Source organism: Camelina sativa, chromosome 20 (genome assembly GCF_000633955.1).
Source record: "Camelina sativa cultivar DH55 chromosome 20, Cs, whole genome shotgun sequence".
In the NCBI taxonomy this organism is placed as follows: Eukaryota; Viridiplantae; Streptophyta; class Magnoliopsida; order Brassicales; family Brassicaceae; genus Camelina; species Camelina sativa.
This window is the reverse complement of record NC_025704.1, coordinates 19,313,602-19,336,477: the sequence shown is the minus strand read 5'-3', so window position 1 is coordinate 19,336,477 and position 22,876 is coordinate 19,313,602. Positions and strand designations below refer to the sequence as shown.

The 22,876-nt window shown below is 29.5% G+C and overlaps 3 protein-coding genes and 1 pseudogene across 4 annotated transcripts; 3 read left to right on the top strand and 1 right to left on the bottom strand.

Annotated features, from left to right (window-relative positions):
• LOC104771267 (40S ribosomal protein S24-2) lies at positions 1,387–2,713 on the top strand (the record flags this gene model as incomplete). Its single annotated transcript, XM_010495774.2, is given in 5 exon segments — positions 1,387–1,568; positions 1,808–1,849; positions 1,945–2,115; positions 2,293–2,379; positions 2,472–2,713. Coding segments are annotated over 5 exon segments (402 nt in total). The 3' UTR covers positions 2,502–2,713.
• On the top strand, positions 10,325–12,528 carry LOC104771266 (guanine deaminase). Of its 2 annotated transcripts, XM_010495772.2 has the most exons (5): positions 10,325–10,528; positions 11,216–11,272; positions 11,572–11,762; positions 11,899–12,003; positions 12,096–12,528. In XM_010495772.2, the coding sequence occupies exons 1-5, from the start codon at positions 10,513–10,515 to the stop codon at positions 12,282–12,284; spliced, it is 558 nt and encodes a 185-aa protein (XP_010494074.1). In that variant the 5' UTR covers positions 10,325–10,512; the 3' UTR covers positions 12,285–12,528. The 2 variants fall into 2 exon arrangements, with proteins under 2 accessions (XP_010494074.1, XP_010494075.1); XM_010495773.2 differs by lacking the exon at positions 11,216–11,272 and having other exon boundaries at positions 10,375–10,528.
• Positions 16,127–18,018, top strand: LOC104771265 (probable transcription factor At5g28040). Its single transcript, XM_010495770.2, has one exon. It carries the CDS (start codon positions 16,257–16,259, stop codon positions 17,535–17,537), a length of 1,281 nt encoding a protein of 426 aa, XP_010494072.1. The 5' UTR covers positions 16,127–16,256; the 3' UTR covers positions 17,538–18,018.
• Positions 19,116–20,060, bottom strand: LOC109131219 (annotated as a pseudogene).

The window sequence follows — 22,876 nt, the reverse complement described above, 5'->3', positions numbered from 1 at the left end:
CGGTACACTGCAGGACAAATTATTTATAACTAAAACATTTAAATTATAAATTGTATTTATTGGTTAAATATGTTTTAATTATATAATAATTGTTAATTTTATGGTTTAAATTTTAAACCATATAATACTGTAATATAATTTATTTTTACATAATATTTATTAATCAATTTAATTAGATATATCTATTCTTGGATACAAATAGTGTTAACAAAATAATGAAATGATGTTTTACCCGTTTAACACCAAATTAATGATATTTTAAATTTATATAAATATCGACAAAACTCATCCCGCTATATAACTCCGTCCCGAGATATTCTAACTTGCACTATATAATCTTATTTTTTAATATTTATTGTTTTGTATTATAAATATTAGATTGAGTTGATATGTTATTTATTAAGGTTGTAACCATTTACATTTTATAAGATTGGCGCTTCTTATAAAGTTTAAATATTTATAATACTTGAAATTCTTAAAATGGTTGAGTATTTTTCATATTTGAACTTTCGTAAAAGTTTAAATATATTATTAATATTTTAAAGGTCTTCTAACTTTTTTAAAAGTTGAAATATTTATAAAGTTTAAATATTTTAAAACTTCATAAACGTTTAAATATTATTAATATTTTTAACATTTCATAAAGTTTAACTTTCTAAAAAAATAAAATATTTAAAATATTTATAATTTTTATAAAATATAAATATTCATAATATTTAAATTTTTAAAAGTTTTAAATATTTATAATATTTAACTTTTAAAAAATATTTAAAATAAAGAATCGGAATAAACCAAATAAAAGTTTTTTAGGTTTGAATGCGCGATTAATTAAGCTTTCTACTCAATTTTATTATGAATCATTTTGGTCTCTTTTATAGTATGACTCTGAACTATTGCCCAATTTTTTAGGCGATGTGGGATATTGTACCCGTATTTTTTAATTCATCTATTGAGTAATATATGTCCGTTTTTAAAAATTTGTATTACATCATGTAAAAAATCACAATTTTTATTAACTAAATGCATTATAGAATAATTCAAGATAATTTATATATAAATTCAAATAAAAATGAAAGGGAATCATATATTTATGTTTGAATAAGGTAGAAAGATTTTCTTATTTTTTAAAATCTTATCTATAATTAATTTTGAAATTTTTGGTAACTAATATTAAAGTCAATGTAAAAACTTTTCAAAAAGTATTTTTGAGCAAAAAGTGCTAAAAAAAATACTAATACTAGTATAGATATATCAAACCCGAAATGAACTAATTTAACATGGATATTATAAGGCCCAATTAAATTTGGCCCAAGAAACGACTAAAAGGAAAAATAACAAACAAACCCTAATAATCTAAAAGCGAGGAGCTATATATAAACGATCTAGGGTTTTGGCTGCTGTTTTCTTCTAAAGCCGCTGCGAAGGAGATAAACTCGTTGATTTTTTTCGCAAACCGGAGCTCAGAGACTGATCTCGGAGTTAAAATCGCAGCAGCTATGGCGGAGAAAGCTGTCACTATCAGAACCAGAAACTTCATGACCAACAGGCTTCTCGCCAGGAAGCAATTCGTGAGTTCCTATTCCAATCTCTCTGTTCTCTATGTTTCATTTCATGCTCACAGTGCTTGTAGCCTCTTCGCCTTTATAATTAAGATAGAGATGCTCGTAGATTAGCGGATTCGTAGGATTCATTTCGATGTTACATTTGATCACTACGAGTTCAGATTTTTGGTTATTGGTGTATTGTTGATTTAGTTTTTTTTCTTTGGAAAGTTAATAAACAGATTTGTGTACCAAATTCTTTGTAGGTCATTGATGTTCTTCATCCTGGAAGAGCCAATGTTTCAAAGGTATGTTCTTTACTTCCACTGCCTAGTGTCTATTACATTTGTGCGTAGTTGTTAGAGTATGAGAAGGTTCTGAGTGTTATGTTTACTGTCTGAAGGCTGAGTTGAAGGAGAAGTTGGCAAGGATGTACGAGGTTAAGGACCCCAATGCTATCTTCTGTTTCAAATTCAGAACTCACTTTGGAGGTGGTAAATCTTCTGGATACGGTTTGATCTATGATTCTGTCGACAACGCCAAGAAATTTGAGCCCAAGTACAGACTGATCAGGGTAATATGCTCTTTACTTCTTTTATCAATAGACCATTGGTCTAGTGTTTTTAGTGTAGCATTCTCTCTTGATGCTTTGTTTTTGCCTGCTTTGCTATGAAACTATGGAGTTCGTAAATAGAGCTTACTAAGGATTACTTGCAAACTCATATTAAAATGATTCATGTGTGCTTGACAGAACGGACTTGACACCAAGATTGAGAGGTCAAGGAAACAGATGAAGGAGAGGAAGAACAGGGCGAAGAAAATCCGTGGTGTTAAGAAGGTGAGAGACCTACACTGACCAGAGATATTTGTATCTGCAATTGTTTGTTTCATGTCCTGTTTTTCTTAACAATTGTTTCAATGTATGTGTAGACCAAGGCTGGTGACCCCAAGAAGAAGTAAGGATGTTTAAGAGTACTACAGCAGCAGCAATATTGGTTTTGTTCTGCATTATTCCTTTTTTTATGGCCATGTTTGCTCTTTTAGACATCTTCTAATTACATCTCGATTTTGCGCTTCTTATTGTCACACTCGCTGGATTATGTTTTAAGCGTTAGAGAACATGTGCGGTTAAGATTTTGTCTGAATACATTTATTTTAAAACTTCCCATCTTCTTTGCTTTCCTCTCTTCGAAAAGCAGACCAGCTCATAACATGAGCCTTGCAAGCTGAGTTATGTTCAGTTTGACTGCTTTTCCTAGATTTAGTTTCATTGTTTTGTTGAACAACCGAGCTTCTCATATGGAATCAATTAATATTAGAACTTACACTTGGAATCACACTTAACGTTAGAAAACCATATAGAGAAAGATCTAAATAGATGGTGATGCAACAAGTAATACAAGGATTTTAGGATCTGCACTAAAGAAAGCTTAAAGAGCACAAGTGCTTCTCCTTCAAGCGGTTATGAAGTAAAGTAGGTTGAAAGTAAGAACACAATTCATGTTTGGAGTCCTTATTGATGTAAGGTTCTTTTGGATTTTAAATTCTATCTTTAATTCTTTATGAAGTCTTTTCCCGAAAGAGTGGAATAAAATATGTTAGAATGTTAATCGATTTCTTTCGTTGGATTCTTATTTCAATTATCTTAACTCTTTGAACCTATGAAGACTTTGATAATAAAATATTGTCATGTGCTAATTATGTAAGGACTTTGATGATTCTTTGAACCTATGAAGAGGTTGTGATATGACAGAAAATGATACAACTCTTTCATAATTGGGATTTAAACTATGACTTTGATAATTATTGTTGTGCAAAAGCTACATTATTACAACAATATATAATTTTTCCTTGGGTTATTTGTTAGATATGTAACTAAAAAGTTTCAATAAAACAATGGTGATAAAACCATAAATACTAGGGGAATTTTCAAAAATAGCACAAAAATAAATTTTGTTTCCAAATTTAGCACATCATCAAATGTAGTATCATGTTTCAAATGAAATATTTAAAATTAAATCATAAATTCTAAACATTAAAACATATCCTCCAAAAATATACCTTAAATGTAAAATAGTCAACTTTCTTAAAAAAATATTGTAACTGTGCCAACTAAATTTGTAGAGTGTGTCGTAATTGTCCATATTATAGAAAGTAGTTTTTAGTACTCAAAACGTCTACAATAGATAGAACCACAATTTCTGTAGATCATCTATCTACCGCATTTGAAAAGACCATTTGGAAAACAATTGCACTTGATCATATTCGTACTTTCTTTTTAGATCCAATATATTTTACTATCTTAACACAATTACAATATTAGGTTATTTTTTATATATATTTAAAAAAGTTGGGTTGACTATTCCATTTTAGTCTTCAAAACGTTTACACTAGCTTAGATAAAACCACAATAATTTTTGTAGAACCCCTACCACATTTGAAAAGACCATCATTTAGACAAGAATTACACTTGATTATATTCGTGCTTTCTTTTTCAGTCCAATATGTGTTACTATCTTTTGAGAGAAAGGAAAGGATCGATGCAAGAGGGAAGATTCGGGTCAGAGTGGTAGCTATACACGTGAACTTAATGCACCAAAACGAACCATGCTCTTTTTATTTGTTTAACAAACTTCTTGTAAATTTCCACGAAACGAGATTAAGAGGTCTCAAAACTGATTCTCTAAAGTGTAACAACTAAATGGAGTATATGACTTACTTTTTAATTGTTAAAGAAAGACGATTTGATGCGTTTACATGTAAAATGGTCAACAAAGATGGGCCATTAGTCTCGATTCCATTTGTTTGTTCGTTATTCATTTAACCAACTCACACCGGTAACGTGCGTCTCTCTCTCGTTCAATAATTGTTTCTTATAGACAATTTTATACAATTCTTTATATCGCATACACATACATGTATGTTGTCTATTAAAAGATTTCTTTTTCTTATTATACCGGTACCAATTTGGCATTTTCATGGTTGTGACTTGTGATTTTAGAATTTTTGTACTACTCTATCATTATTACCAAAGTTCTTTTAAAATTATATATATTTTCCATAGCTCAAAAACTCTTCTGGCAAACCAATGAGTAATAAAAATGAAAAATGAGTTTTATCTATTACTCCTTCCGTTTCAGGATATATATATCCTTTTATAATATATGATATTTTAGAAAAGTATTTTTGTTATATAATATAAAATATTTTTGAGTTTTTATGCATTTTTTTAATTTAATTTCATATTTTATATTATACAGTTATTAAACTTTAAAAAGTAATTATATCTTAATTTGATTATTTTTAGTTAAAATATCTTATATTTTGGAAGGAACGAAGATTATATTTATTCTAATCCACCGTAATACAGTATGCCATTTTTATGAAAGACGATGCGTCTTCTTATCTACCAAATGATAACGTGTGCTCCTGATCCCATTTGTGTTATCGATTTGAGTCAGTTGACTTATCCGATTCTATTATTGTGCCATTTCAAGCATTTGTTTTATGTATGTTTTTTTTAAGCATGACCAGTTACAGTTATCACAGTTACGATTTATTAACCACGGGTTATAAATTTTATTTAATTTTAATCATAATCATTTAATAAACGGTTAAATAGTCACGGTTAAATGCGGTTCTGATTATATATGATAACGGTTATTTGATAATATAATACAGTTGATATTATTTGATAATATAGTATAACTGATATTATTTATTTATAATTAATATGTTCTTTTAGTATACTCATATTTCTATATATCATATAATTGATATTAAATAAATAATTATTAGTATTATTATTATGTTTTTAAAACAGTTACGGTTAACACATTACGATTTAACTATGTGGTTAACCAATGGTTTTGATACCGTTACGGCTAATTAATGGTTATGATTAATATAATTTAACCATATATTTACAATTATTGGTTACAGTTTTTAGTCATTTTATACAGTTACGGTCTGGTTACAATTTGGATACAATTCGGTTACGGTTTAACTTTTGTCATGTCTTGTTTGGTTCCATATATATATATATATTAGGATCGGACCCGCGCTACAGCGCGGGAGAATATTTACAGAGATACATATAATTCATAATATGAGTATATATTTGTAAAAAGAACCTTTTAAAAAATTGTAAAAATTGCATTTCTAAAAATTACACATTCACAATGTAAAGATTGCATTCGTAAAAATTACACACTCACCAGTGAGCTAAATTTTTTACATGTTCTGACCCGTTGAAAATTATATATATATATATATCTTCAAAATATATTTGATTAATTACTCCAATAATTGTTATAGGCAAAATAGACCTATATATAGATTTTAAGATGTTCTAACCCACTGAAAAACTACATATATCTAATACTAAAAAATATATGTAGTTTGATATATGGGTTTGATATAATTACAATTTTTGATGTTCCTGCAAAATACTAAAAAATATTAATTTACATAATATTGGATAAACAACTTATTGCAAACACATAGAGGGGATGATTAAAGGTACATGAATTAAACAAATAGCTATAAAAAATGATTAAAGGTACATGAATTAAACAAATAGCTATAAAAAATGATTGAAAAAATTACATGAAATCGATTAAAAAGTTATATTACCTTAAGAGAAGTGATTTGCTCTACACCGCCCTCTGAAGACCAAAAAACTGATCTAACACTTAAATATTAATATTTCCTCTGTTTCATAATATATGATGTTTTAGAAGAGAGTTTTTGTATCATAATATTGGATATTTTCAAGTTTCTATGCAAATTTTAAATTAATTTAATATTTTATATTATGCAGTATTGTTTGTGATTGATTGAACTTTTTAATCGGGGTGTTTTTAACTAAAACATTATATATTTTAAAGGGAGTAAAAGCAAATATTTGTTATAATTAAATTCTAATACTAATAATTAACAATTTTAAGAATATAGATTTCTCAAATACTAGTAGATTACTTTAGGATACACCCCTATCTAAACTTTTAAATTAAGAAGAAGTTATGAGTTAAAAAGTACTAGGTGCTTCCCCACGTAACGCGTGGGTTGTGGTGTAGTTGGCACTTTCTTGTTTTTTTTTCGTCTTTTTCGTTTTCTCTTTTGTATTATTTCGTTTTAATTAGGCATATATGGGCTTTGCCGTCACTTTTATTTATACACTATATGTTTATACCATTTCGTTCAGATGTGTATAATTGTGGCGTTTACTTTTTATGAATTATGAAGATGTTGTTTCTTGCTTTTGAGGATCCAATCTTATCATTGAGTGATATTGTTTCCAATACATTTATTGTATTATAGATTTTCTAATTAACTGCTTATGTAAACCCTTCATACGTTGATGTTGTAATAATAAGTTATTTTTTTGAAAATATCTTCTGTGTAAGTGATTATGTTTGTATGCCCATGTTTTGATCTAATATCAATAAGATCGTTTCTGTTTTTCTTTAGTTGGCTTTGAAACCAATATTGAGTTAAGCAAATAATGGGTCGAATTATGGTGTTAATAAGTAATATAAATTCTTATGTATATATATTGTATATATGTGACTATAAATTTAGCTAACTAAAAAATTATGTAATATTTAAATACAATCTTGAACATATATATATATATATTTTTTTTTTGTGGGAGAAATGTATGAAATTATTGGATAGAAGTTATTTTTGAGTTAAATGACCTTTAATGTCTTTAAAGTGAGTTAAATATTAATAAATTTTTATATGTGTCTTGACTTTTTTAAAAAGGAATACCAAGTGTTTCCTTCCAAATTTGAAGTGATATAGTATTTTAGTTTTCTTATATGATTTTATGAACTTCAATGTAAAAGTTTTTCAAAGTAATAAGTACACTCACTGATTGAATTATAAAATTTGGAGAAATGTTTATTTCGTTTAATCATCTGCTCTTTTAAATAAATTAAATAAGTATGTTGTTATTCCTACAAATAGGACAACATATACTATGGTTTAACCATGAAGTTAAGCAATGGAAATGGAACTTGTGATTGCAAGACAAAATGCTTATATGTTACACATTGATCGTTTAAAAATGAATAGGAACATCTAATTCTCAAATAAAGTTGATTGTTTTGTTAAAACCAACATATGTGAATTTAAATTTAACTATGCAAATTTAAAAAATAAATATGAATAGATTAGAAAGGCAAGAAATATAAAAGAAATATTTTTTATATAAATAAAATAAAAATTGAAAACAATGTTAAATATATATAATATTTTCTACATTAAAATATAGAATCAAACTCTTACAAGTTACAACACATATGAGATATAACAACATTTGATATTGGTAGGAGAGGAGGAGAGAATGTTTACTATAAGATGGTAATCCAAATTAGATAATGGAGATGAATCTTTAAAAAATAGAACAATGTAATATATATATATATATAATACTTTCTAAATTAAAATATAGAATCAAACTCTTACAACACATATGAGATATAACAACATTTGATATTGGTGGGAGAGGAAGAGAGAATGATTACTTATAAGATAATAATCCAAATTAGATAAAGGAGATAAATCTTTTAAAATAAGAACAATGTAAAATATATATCATGTAGTCTCTAAAATTAAAATTTAGCATTAAAAATTTACAATGATATTTTATTTGTTTTTTACAACCCACACAACAAAAATAAGAAATAAAAAAAAAACGAAAAATGATTTGAGGTATTGTAGAAGAGAATGAAAGAATGTGAAAATGAGATAGTAAAAGAATGTCAATATGAGAGAATGATAGATTGAGAGAATGCTTATTTATATGATAAGAAATGATGGAAGTTACATTTAGAACTATGGAGTTACAATAGTAATTTATTGTGTTTGAATAAAATTGAGTGGTAGAATATGATTAATGCATAATTTATTTTATTTTCAGTTATAATTTTATTTTAATGTGTGAGTTAAATGTATTGTGTTTATTGGATCTTAAATATTGTTTAAAGCAATTAGAAAGCAAAAAAAAAAATAAAAAAAATTAGAAAACATTAAATGAAAATCAACCAATAAGGAGAGACCAAAACCTTATATTTATATATATGATATATTGCTTTAAACTTTGAAATGAGAAATATATTATAAACAATAATTTTACATGAGAAATATATTAATTTAGCCAACCAAAATATGAATATAAGTTTAGCCAACCAAAATAAATAAAAAATATTAAAATTTAACCAAAATAAATTTCTCTTGAAAGATAATAAGTTAGTAGGAGGAATGAATTAATGTACAATTATTGGATAGGAGTTACATTTGAGTTAAATGGAGTTACATGTCTTTAATTATAAATAAATATTTTAATTTTTTATAACCTAAAATAAAAGGAATACCAAGTGGCTGAATCAAAATTCACATGATTTGGTTGTTTGTTGATATAAACTCAACACTTACACATAATATTTCAAAATAAAAAATATTACTTTTTAAGTGACAAACTAAATTAGTTTTCTTATAAAATTATATGAATTCTTCAATCTCAATAATTTTTAAAATCCCAAGGATAACTTATATTTTTTTGGTTTTCACTCATCAATTTAATTTATAGTGCTAGATTTCATACTAATGGTTTCATCTTTAGAGAATTTAGTGAAATGATATTTTTAAAATTATATTTTATTTTTATATTTAAGTTCCAGTTGAATATGTTTTGTTTTTTGGATCATTTTTTATTTTGATTAAAGACACAAAAAACCAATTGTTTAATTATGTTCTTTTTGTTTTCAAAAACCTCAAATCATAAAAAAAATAAATATATATATATATATATATATTATATTGATCTCTGCAGATTTAACAATTGGATCACAAAACAAAATAGTCTTTATAAATGGATAAATGGATAATTATATTGATCTTTAAATATTATATTGATCTTTATAAATTATTAAAAATGATACATGAATATGTGAGATAACCAGAGACATAATAGATAATTACATATGGATCATTTCAACTTTATGATCTTATTGTATGGTGAATATTGTAAGGAAGTATGAAAATAATGACTTATAAGATGTTAATATAAAATAGAAAATGGAGATAAACATTTTAAAAGATTAAAATAAATATATAAGATATACATATCATACAAACTCTAAAACTAAGCTTTTACAATGATATTTGATTTGATTTTTTATAACCCATACAACAACAATAACAAAAAAATACAAAACAAAACAAAACAAAACAAAAAAAAAGAGATTTGAGAGTAGTGGAAGAAGATGAGAGAATAAAATAGTAATAGACTAAGAGAATAAGATAATGAGTATTTATAGGAAGAGAAATAATGAAAAATTATATTTAGAAAAAAGAGAGTTACAATTTTAATTTATTGTTTTGTTTTAATACAATTGATTAATACAACTTAGTGGAGAAATAAAGTTAATGCATAATTTATAGGGAGAAGCTATAAAGATTTCAGTTTTATATTATGTGAGTTAAATGTGAAAATTAATTGTTTTAAATTTGTGTTTTAATATAATTTTTTTTTTGTTAAAATTGCATTGCCAAGTAAACCAATAAGGAGAGACTGAAACTCTACTTTTATATAATTTAAATTAGTGTGAAAAAAACAAAAATTCCTCAAAAACGCTTAAGCTCTCATTTCAGGTCGAATCATCCAGCTTTTTTCAGTATTAAAAACCTAAATTTTTCTTTGGTTTCCTTCCTCCGCTAGATTCAACATTTCCACAATTTATCTCTCTCTCTCACACACACACACACCTCAGCTTCTGGTGTTCATCTCTATCTCTCTATCTCCCCCCCCCCCCCCCCCCCCCNCCCAAATCTCAATTTTGGACTTCTCCGATTTCTTTTGTTTATAAACACTTCTCTTTCTTCTTCAATCCTCACACCACCACACAAACCACTTCTTCGATTTCCCCAGCATCATCATCATCATCCTTCAACTTCTCTAATCATGGAAGAAGCTAAAGGTAATAAAATCAATTACGATCCTCGTCGCATTTTTTGTTTTTCTTTTTCTCTCTGGATCGAGATCGGAGTCTTTTTTTTTTTTTTTTTTTTTTCCCCGTTGATTTAACTCCAGATTCGTTGTTTTTGATTGAACATGTTGGCGATTTTGGATTTTAATCTCGAATCAGACTCTTTCTCAAACTAATTCAATGTTCAATTTCACAGATCGGGAATCTAGAATTTTTCCTTGGGATTTTGGAATATATTTTTGTTCTTCATATTTTGTCATCATTTGATTTCACATGCAGATTGAGAAACTTTACAAGTATGTATACTCGTTGTCAATTACAGATTACATGTGATTATATATCATCATCATCACACTTTAGATATATGCTTCACCGTTTGATTAAAGCTTAGAATTGATTTGTGTTTGATTTTGACTTTCTTAGCAACAATGGCTTCTTGTTTGTTGTGTTATCTTAGCTGGAAGATTCCTCTGTTAGTGGTATGTCCTTGTATCACAAGTAAGGGTATGTGTCTAAGTTGTGAAGTGAGTAACCATGATCGGTTTATTAACTTTGGTTATGATCAATTGTGCGCACAAGAAGCTGTGTTGATTTGGTTTTTTTCTTTTTTCTTTGATCTTTGATGTTTGATTTATGTGCTCGGAGGATCTGATAGCTTCTCTTATTTGAACTGTGTAGTGGAAGCAAAAGACGGAACCATCTCTGTGGCTTCTGCATTTTCCGGTCACCAACAAGGTAATGGACCCTTAATTATTGTAGACTTATTATAATCACAACATGTGATTCTTATAATGGTTGATGCTTATATAATCATCATTTGAAGATTAAGCTTATCCGTTTCTAGACTTCCCACCAGTTCAATCACATATAACTATCTTTCATATGGAGATCCTGTTTCTTTCACTCATAGGGATCCTGTTTCTTTCATATGTAGTTTTCCCTTGCCGTTATGTTTCCCCCATTTCTTAGTTAGTTGAACATTGTATGTGCTTGCTGAAGTTTGTTTATGTTCATACTTTGTCTTTGATCATCAGCTGTGCACGATAGCGACCACAAATTCCTAACGCAAGCTGTTGAAGAAGCTTACAAGGGAGTTGACTGTGGTGACGGTGGCCCATTTGGTGCTGTGATTGTGCATAAGAACGAGGTTGTAGCTAGCTGCCACAATATGGTTTTGAAATACACAGATCCAACTGCACATGCTGAAGTCACAGCCATTAGAGAGGTAGAAAAAAAAGGAGTATATGATTGATTAATTGATCAAATTTATTGCTGTCACTTTCCTCTGGAATCTTGACACTGCACATGCTCCAAAAATGTGGTTTTGGAATAATGATTTGAAAACTGTTGTGAACATGCAGGCATGCAAGAAACTTAACAAAATCGAGCTATCAGAATGCGAGATCTACGCATCTTGTGAGCCGTGTCCCATGTGCTTTGGAGCCATCCATCTCTCGAGACTCAAGGTAAAATGTCGAAACTTGTCTACACACACAAACCCATCTTTTGAGTTCTCTTCAATATCATGAGGAGTACTCATCTCTCAACTTGTAAACAGAGGTTGGTTTATGGAGCTAAAGCCGAAGCAGCTATAGCCATTGGGTTTGATGACTTCATAGCTGATGCTCTAAGAGGCACCGGGGTTTACCAGAAATCCAGCCTGGAGATCAAGAAAGCAGACGGGAATGGCGCCGCTATTGCAGAACAAGTATTCCAGAACACTAAGGAGAAGTTCCGTTTATACTAAAAGCTCTTCTCCATCATCACATTCTCCTGTCTTCTTCTCCTTCATGATGGCAATTAGAAGAAGTAAAGGAAGAAGATACGCACTTGCTTTAACTAAATAAAATCTCTGTTTCAAATTGTTCATTTTATAACCAGAAGGAAAACAAAAGGCAAAAAAGAAAAACTCAATTTCGGTTCTTGTTAACATGCTTTGTATTACTTTTCTCCATTTGAATTGAGCTGGTAAATACTTTCTTCTCTGTCGATATCTTCATTTTTAATTTCTGCCAAAAACCAAGTTTTACACTAATAAATCGAATCTAGTCGAATTTTTTTAACTGCTATACTTTCGTGGAACAAAAAATGGCTCTATTACAACATTAGACAAATAAGCCATTTGGAACTGTAGTGGTATCTAGGATATTTGGAATTAGTAAAGGTGGTTTTATTTTGCTGGGTTATGTCGTTATGAAGTTTAGAATATTTGGAATTGTGTGGTAGTTACTCAACTTTAAATGGGGAATCGTTTATTATTGGTTGGCTCATGGCTGTATGCATTTCGGTAGGTCTTTGTCAAAGGATCTTCATAAATGAAGAAATCTTGTTAGTTTGGTGCAATTGGTTTCGACTCCTAGTTTTATCTTTTTCTCTTTCGTAAGGCTTTTGCTTCTTTCTTTTGAATTCAATTTTCCAGCTACATGTATCCATCCATCCCTCTATGGCTTATCAAAAAGTTTTAAATGACCGTTTTTTGGTTGCCAAGTGATGAACGATCAAATGGACGATAAATAGAAGGTTTTGAATAGAAATGGTCAGAAGCTAAAGGGGTGTTATTGGATGAAAAGTACAAAACTTATATTGTTTTACTAAAATAAATCCTACTATATTAATTGAGAAGTACAAATATGAAACTAACCTTAAAATGTGTAAAAAATTACATTCAATTGCCATTAGAAAAATTTAATTCAGTTTAATTAACTAATTTAAATAAATATAATTAATTAAAAATAAAAACACTCACAGATAAAATCTGAAAAAAAATCTAAAAAATCTAAAAAAATATTTTTTTTCTCTAATAAATTATGGACGAAATTACTAATTATTTTTAAAAAAAAAAGTTATATAAACCAATCAGAATTTTAAAAACTAAGATTTTATATCCAAGTATACAATACAATTATTTTTAATAACTAAATTTAAAAATTTTGTTAAGATTTCAAATTATGATGCTCCTATCATATTTATTTTATTTTATTTACAAATTTTTTAGAATTTTCATATAATACTTATAATTAATAAAATGCATATTTTCTGCATATGTTATGATTTGAATTTTTTAAAACGAAGATATATAACTTAATGTATGAAAATGTGTGTTTTAATTTCCACATTGGCGGGTTGGTAAAACTAAATTTATATAGATGAAAAATTAATAATTTTTATTTGCTCACAATTATAATATTAAAATTACTATTTTATATTTGACAAAATAATGATGCAAATACAACAAATAAACAATATAAACTGTAATAATACGTCAAAAATAAAATATTATAATATTCTAAAATAATTAGTATTCAAATAGACTAATAGATTTACATAACAATTAAAAATAAATATTATCTCAAACAAAATATTTTTTTTAAAAATAATATAATAATAATTTTTATTATTATTTTATAAATTTTTTAAAAAATGTTGACCCGTGCTTTAAACACGGGATATATCCTAGTAATTTAAACAAAATTGAAAACTATTCATTTTATAGCGGTTTTTATTTATTATAACTGCTATCTCCATTTTTAATACTTGATGTTTAAGGTTTTACACCAATTAAGAAATTATTTATATTATGTTTGTTACTAAATTAAAATATCAATTATTATTTATCTAAACACGATATAACCAATAATAAAATAATTTTGTAGAACATAAATCATCAGAACTAATAAACAAACTATTTAATTTGCATTGAAAATTAAAAACAACTTGTAATTTAAAAAAGAACAAATATATATATATATATCAAGAAAGGGTATTATTTAACCATTGGTTTTATTCCCTTTACCGCTATTATTTACCAACATTATCTCGACTCAGGTGTTGACTGGTTCTTCTGCTACCACCCGCAAACGTAGCGTTTGCGGGTGGTAGCAGTTGCTAGCGATTAGAACCAATTACACAAACCGCTTCCAATCGCTCCTAATCGCTCCCAACCGCTCCAAACCATTGAATTCCAAAAGCTGCTTTCCGTAAGCCTTTGCGGTTATGGGTAATTGCGGTTGGTTTTTTTTTTTTTTTAAATAAACTTAAAAGAAATCAGTGATAATGATATTTTTTTTTGTTATATCTTCTATCTAACCATTTTATTCATTAAGGATGGGAGAAAATGAAATATGAATACGATTGCAGAGATTATAAATAAAAAATTAGAAGAAAATAATATTCTAGTTAACAATAATCCGGAAAATTTGATGTAAATTTAATGGCACATCGTACAAAAGTTCAAAAAAATCTAAATAAATATAATATTTCATCAGAAATTTAAGAAAATAAGATTATTTATGAAAAATATTAAAACAAATCACCAGTGACTCTTCTCAACTCTCATTTGACCATTCCTACCAATGCAACTACTGACCCACGATCTAAAAGAAAAGAGAAAAAATCTATGATCTAAAGCATATGTTTTGTCATTTATCAAATTACTTGATTAAAATTTTTGGTGAAAAGCCAAATGTATAAAGGAATAAGTATTTCGATATGCAATTTATTTGTTTTTTGAATAATTTTTTTAGTATTTTTTATAAATTTTAATTATAAATCAACTTTAATAAAAATTTTGGTATTTTTAAACATTTATATATTATATATTACATTTATTATGTTCCAAATGCTATTGCACCCGCTGGTCAACCAGTCGTAAACTTCCCGCAAACGCACCAATTTTAAACCGTTAAACCAGTCGTTCAAAACGCTTAATAACGCTTGAAACCGCAATCACCCGCTTCTGTAATATCCGGCAGTAAGGCCCTCATTTGATCGTAACTGCTAAAAACACCCACGCTAGAAGCAATCCCCATCGTCAGTCTATAACAACCCGTCGTCACTTTTTCGTCAACGCTCGCTCATACACAAAAATCACGTTTAAGAAAACGCTTTTTCTGTTCCGAAGCGGTTGCGGTTAAGACCATTGACTATTTTGAAAACATGATCACGCTTCAACAAAACCGCAACAACCACCCAAGCACGGGTTAGGAGAACAAACACTGGACCACTTGCCTGCAGCTACAACACCCTTAGTGGGGGTTATTGGTTTAAGATTTGAATAGAGTTTTAAAGATTTTAAATCTTATGTAGAATCTGTTGTTATTAGATCAAAATTTTATTAAACTCTGTTAAAATTTAGTGTTATTAGTTTGTGATTTGTAAAAAGTCATTTAAAATCTTAACAAATCTGGGTTATTGGATTCAGACTTTCATAAAGTCATTAAAAATTTTGTGTTATTCAATTAAAACAAAAGAATCTATGATTGTTAATGAGTTCAATTATTATGTTATTGGTTCATGATTTTAGACACTTTCTTTACAAAATAAAGTCATGGAAAGTATCATAAAAATACATGGATTGTTTGGAGGATTTTAAAAGATTTTAGAAAACTAATCAACAAAACTCTCTAGCAATCTTTAACAATCTTTCACTTATTCATTTTTAATGATTTTGTTGAACTCTTCAAAAATATTCATAAATCTCAAACCAATACCACCCCCTTAGTCATAATAATTACAACTCTTAAAATCCCGAAACTACCCCTCCTCAGGTCCAAGATTCTCAATACCCTACCACCACCACCACCCAAAAAAACAAACAAACACACAACATCATGCCCAAGCCGTATCAATCCTCGTGAACCCAATTCCCCCCTCCCCCCCCTCCCTCTCTGGATCTGATTCGATCGATTACTAATTTTTCCTTTCTCCCTGCGTTTTTTTTATGGCGTCGGATCAACGCGACACTGTTTTCTCCGTTGAATCGCCGGATCTAGAAGACGGCGGCGGCGGTAGCGGTGGAGGAGGAGGTGAGACTGAATCAGACGAAGATGTTGTTCTACCCGAACCAAACGAAGCCGAAGACGACGATCCTGAATACGAAGATCTGAATTCTCCCTCTATGGTTTCCGCAATCTCAACAGCTCCGGCCGCCGCGAAATCATCCTCCTCTACAGGTACCGTAACCGTCGCTCTTCCCGCCGGATCCGCCGTTCCTGTAGCTTCAATTCCATCGGATTCTGATCAGAAATGGCACCGTATGACCGAGATCGTTCACCAGAGACCACCGATCGACGATTCCAGACGCCTTTTTCAGAGGCTATGGACAGACGAAGACGAGATCGAGCTCCTCCGTGGTTTTCTCGATTATATAACGAGCCACCGTGGCTACAGCTCGCACTCGCCTGATACGGCGCCGTTTTACGAGCAGATCAAATCTAAGCTTCAGTTGGAGTTTAATAAGAATCAGCTGGTGGAGAAGCTGAGGAGGTTGAAGAAGAAGTATAGGAATGTGATGAGTAAGATTAGTTCTGGTAAAGAGGTATTCTTCAAAAGCCCTCATGATCAAGCTACCTTTGATATCTCTAGGAAGATTTGGAATCAAACTGGGAAGATCATAGGGTTTGAAGATAACAGTGTTATGGATTTCGAGGAAACCAATCATGTAAATAACACCAATGGTAGCTCGAGTTTCAATATCTCTATTGGTAATGCTAATGCGGATGTTGTCGATTTGGAGAACGGGTTGGAGAAGAAAGTGACCATGAGTAGGAAACGATCACGGTCCAGGATTGGGAAGATCGATGAAGATAAACCGATTTTAGCTCCCTGTGAAATGCCGCCGAACGCTGTTAATCTTAACGAGAATGTGGCTGCGGTTGGTGAGTTTAGCGACGGGAAGAGTCTAGGTGGGTTGATTGAAGAGACGGTGAAGAATTGTGTGTCGCCTATGATTAAAGAGATGATGAATGGTACGACGGGGATGATGATGGCTGCAATGGGTGGGTTTCCTGGTGGTGGTGCTCATGCTCTAGGTGCGTTGAGTCCGATGCTAATCCCGTCGATGAATCTAGGGTTTGGAGGTAAAGGAGCTGGTGACCAACGGTGGAGGAGACAACAGATTCTGGAGTTGGAAGTGTATTCGAGGAGATTAGAATTGGTTCAAGAGCAGATTAGAGCCACGGTGAATGAGTTAAAGACATTGCCCAATGGAGGAGGAGGATGATGAATAAACAAGACTTTTAATTAATTGGGTTTTGTTATAAGATCTAAGTTATGAGAGCAAGATGAACAAGGAAGAACATGAATGTTGGTCTTGTGGTATGGTGGTCAGGTATAGTATTAGCAAGTTTTTTAAACTAATAATCTGAGTACTGAAAATTTCTGATGGTGATGAAATCTTTCTAGGTTTTTGTTTTTTTTTATAGTATTTTTCTTGATTGAATCTTTTTATTTTTGTTGATTAGGGGTGAGAATGAATGCTAGGTGGGTTGTGCATAACCTTTGTATTAGTCTATTAGATTATAGTTTTTGGTAGAGTTCAATAAACAAAACAAGGCTCTCGAGGTATTTATATAAAGAACAAGCAAATATATGTCGTGATGCATATAATATGATATTATATCTAATGAACTTTAACATGTCTTTTTTGGAATTTGATCTATGTATTCCGAAGATATGTCAAGTAAATCAGTGATGTCTTCTCACTACATGTTGCAGTTTTTATATTTATTTGATGATCAATTTGTGTAATTTTTTTTCTTCGTTTATCATGTACATCAAAACACCGTGTATATATGTGTTTGTGGATATAGAAATACATTCACACGATTTGAGCAACCAGAACAATGACTATATTTTGCATATCCCCTAAAGAATGAGAATATTGGGTTACGCTTGCAAAGACTAAGTAAATCTTACTTGTTATCTTCATATCCAAGACAAAATGTTTGAAAACGCAAAAATAAACAAAAAGATCCCAACATTAATAAACAGTGTTCAACTCCGTCTTGCACCTTTGAGAATTTGTCACCATTCAAGCATAGCCTTAGATGTCCACTTAAGCTGTAGATTTTAAGCATATCCGTAGGTTTTGTCTCCATCAAGCTTACCCTTGGATGCAATATTCAATTTTAGCCAACGAGACAAAACTTGTCCTTTTTATACTTTCACAATTTACATCGTGTGTTAACCACATGTTAAGTATCTCCAATTCACCTTCTTTTTCTCCTTCAAACACCACTCTGGAGATAGACCTATCTTCAATGACAATCATTATCAACCATGGTGGTCAAGGATTCATCCTAGGATTGAAAAAGCTACGTTTTAATTCTCTTATGTGGACGCCTTACTGAAAAAAGAATATCCTATTATTTTTTATTGGTTATGGTTTTTTTTTGTTGTTGAGATTATTGGTTATGGTTTTATGGAGATAACACTTGATCTTATTTGTAAGAAACACCAAATTCTCTAAATTAATTCCAAAATATTTTTTTTTCTCGGAAATGCAGAAGCGAGCTTCCAAAAGGTTTTAAAATTTCCGATTCTAATTCTGGTTTAGAAGCGAGGAAACGAAGATGAATCTAATTATCTTAAATGACAAGAGACTTCAAACACAAGCCATCATCTCTTTCTATGCAAAGCATTCATCTTAGTTTGGTAGATATGATAGATATTTATAAACATATAAATAAACAGCGCGCTAAGGGATGAAAAGAACGTAGCATGATCCCAATTCGTTTAAAAAGGTTTTTTTTTAACCTCTAAAACTGAGTAAAAAGATGAGAAGACTCTTCGCATCTTCTCATACTTGAATATATTTTCTTTCACTGCCGATGAAAATCCGTAATTTCCAATGGTCATCTTTAATCATATAAGACGGAATGAACATGAGTCCATCATCTTTAGGATGTTTCTGTTCTCTCACTTTGTGAATTTTCTTCACCATCAATCCAAAAGTCTTAGTGTGCTAAACTCGTTTAGTTTAGCCAGACTACATGAGAGGTTGTGTATTTCCGGAGCCATAGTTGCAATTCGGTTTACAGCCACATACACGCCATCCAAATCCGATCCTTTGAAAGAACTACAATCAAATCACCCTCTTTCTCTTCCTGCATAGTAACAATCTTCAACCTACTATTAGAATACTGTCCCACATCGGTTGGGTTTAACATTCTTGGGCAATATATATAGTATGTGGCAACCCTCCTCTCTTGAGCTAGCTTTTGGGAGTGAGTTAAGCCCATTACTAATATGGTATCAGAGCCAAGGCCCAATTCCGATTGTGGACCACCCGTGGATGTCCAGTCTTGAGCGTGAGGGGGTGTATTAGAATATTATCCCATATCGGTTGGATTTGTCATTCTTGGGCACTATATATAGTATGTGGCAACCCTTCTCTCTTGAGCTAGCTTTTGGGAGTGAGTTAGGCCCATTACTAATACCTACTTAGGTTCATGGCAAACATGAAAGACCTATCAAACACAAACGGTTCTAGGTAACTCCCGTCACTATAGTCTGTACCACGGACATGGCTTTTGAGATCCGTGTAAGAGCCAATGTAGTTACAGTTTGGTATGGCGCATGAACATACCGCAAAGACACAATTCTTCTCATGGGTTAATAATTTCTTTCCATACGCGGTGCTATGTTTACACACGTATATTGCAGTTGAACATGAGACTAAGCTTTCTTACAACCTTCTCCATGGCTCTGCATCGTATCTAGGGTTGTAAATTGGTCTGTCCATTGGTTGCAGATTGAACCAAAATTCAAAACTCATAATTTACTAAAGGTTCATAAACTCATAATTATAAAGGTTCATAAACTCATAATTGGATTGAAAGAGGGGAGAGATAGAAACCCTAATTTCGTGTTTTCGACAAAATGAAAAAAACAATTGCCCCCAAATTTTACAATCCCTAATTTTGAAGAATTATTGGACAGCTCATTTCCAAATTAGTTCGGACCATTTATTAGTGGGCTAAAATGGTTTTAGGACCATTTGACCACTTCAAATTTGGTTATGACCATAACCGGTCCAATTTAATTTGGACCTGGACAGCCCATGGTCTCTGAGCCCAATTGACATCTCTAATCGGATCTCACCAATAGACAATTTGCATTGTTTGTAAATTTATAATGCACTAGGTTTTGAATCCACGCTACGCGTGGGTTTATTTGATATATTTTGATGAAAATTATATATACACACTCCGTTTCAAAATATAAGAAATGACCACTTAAAAAAAATTCAACCAATCATAAATAAAACTGCATAATAAAATATATTAAACTAATCTAAAAGTAGCATAGAAACTTGAAAACATCTTATATTATGAAACAAAAAAATCTTCTCTAAAACATCTTATATTATGAAATGCAGGGACTATGTGAGTGATGACAGTGATGAAATATTATCTTACAAAAATAAATTATATTAGTATTAAATAAAAATTTAATTTTCAGATATATAATTTTTAAAAATATAAAAATGAGTTGTGCTATACATTCAAATCAGATAAAAAAAATCATGAATTTAACTCGACGTCCAAGCAAGGCGAATCAAACTAGTGACCTCACATATCCTAAACAATTTCTTTGACCACCAGAAAAACGAAATAATTTTGTAATCTTGAATTTATCTCGTTTTTCATATTTGATTAATTGCTACCACTTATATTTTCGTGTTTTTTATTCAATATTTTTTTATTTTTCATATTCTTTCTTGTCATTTTTATTGTCAAATTTTATGGTAATTGCAAAATCCTTACTCGCAGAGAAAGTAATATGAACACATGTATAGTTAAAATAATAGTTGTGCTTTTCGTCGATTCTTCTTCTTTAAACTCAAATAACATCAACTCAAGGTCTTGCGACATCAATCTTTCTTTCTTAGACTTAAAAATAAAAAATTTACTGCAAGAATATCAAATCATATTTCTTTTATTTCTATAAATTTTAATTTTTTTCTTCTAAAAATTCTTAATAATATAGATTACTACTATATTTTCAAAAAATGTTAATTAGTGAAATATCTAATTCTTATTGGTTGTTTTAAATCCTATATGGACACCTTTAGCAGTTATAGCTTCAGCTTTTTATTAGTATAGATATAATATTTTAAAATTTCTATGGAGGTTAAGTAATTGTAATATTTTTAAATTTTCTATGAAGTTTAAATATTTTTAATATTTGAACATTTTAAAAGTTTCAATATTTATAATATTTTAAACTTTTAAAATTTATAAATTATAATATTTTAGAAACCTTTTATAAGCTAATAAATTTTTAAAATTTAAAGATCATAAGATTTTGAAGTTTTAAAAGGTTTCAAAATATAATATTTGAACCTTAAGCTTTTTAAAAGCTAAGAACTTTTAAAAGTTTCAATATTTCTAATATTTAAACTTTTAAAATTTTTCAATATTATAATATTTTTTTGAAACTTTTTAAAGTTTTAGTTTGATCAAATAAAAAATCGGATCAAACGAATAAAACTTTTTAACTTGGACGCCTGATAAATCAAGCTTTCCTGCTCATTCGCTATTGGAAGCATATTAATCTTTATTTATACTGGTTCTGAACCAATGTCTAAAAGATTTCTAGCCGATGTGGGACGTTGTACATAGTTCTTTTATTTTCCTTTTTCTAAAAATTCTGGAAATTTAAAAAATATTAATGAATGACATGTCAAATCCTTATAGGTTGTTTAAAATAATTCTTATTGAAAATTATGGAGATTTTAATAAATGTTAATGAGTGACATGTCTTATCCCTATTGGATGTTTTAAATCCTAGGTGGACAGCTTTAGGAGCTTATAGCTCATATTTTTTATTAGTATAGATTACTTTAGATAAGAATATAATTTTATGGAATAAATTGATTGAACTGTTGGTTAAAATTTTATAAATAGATGGCATTATTAAATTTTTAATAATAAAGAAAAATAAAATATGCTAAAAATTTCTTGAAGAGTTAAATTAAGATCAATATTAAGTTGGTGGACTTTTGAATTACATACTCCCTCTTGTTCCAAACTATAAGATCTTTTAGTCTTTTTATTTTGTTCAATTTTATAAGATTCTTTTCAATGAAAAGAGAAGATTTTTTTTTTTCAGATTCCTATTCATCATTTATGGTTATTTAGTATGTTATGACTATTTGTATTCTCAGTTAAATTTTTGAATAAATATCTAATTATATATTTTATGTAAAAATAACAAAACATTTATGATTTCTTAAACTTGTACTTTTAGCTAGAAAATCTTATATATTGGAACAGTATTAAAGTTATCCTTTTAAAAAAACTGAAAGTCTGAAATGTAATAAGAGTCATATACAAGACTTTCAAACTAGGGGTGGGCAAAACAACCGAAATCCAAAAAACCGAACCGAACCGAACCGAAATAATAGGTTTGGTTTGGTTATGGTTAAGTCTAAAAATCCGTTTGGTTTTCATTTTAGTTAAGCATTTGGTTTAGGTTTGGTCTGGTTAAAAACCGTAAAACCGAATGGTTTTTTTGGTTTTTTAAAAAAATTTAGGATAAATTAGATATTATCAG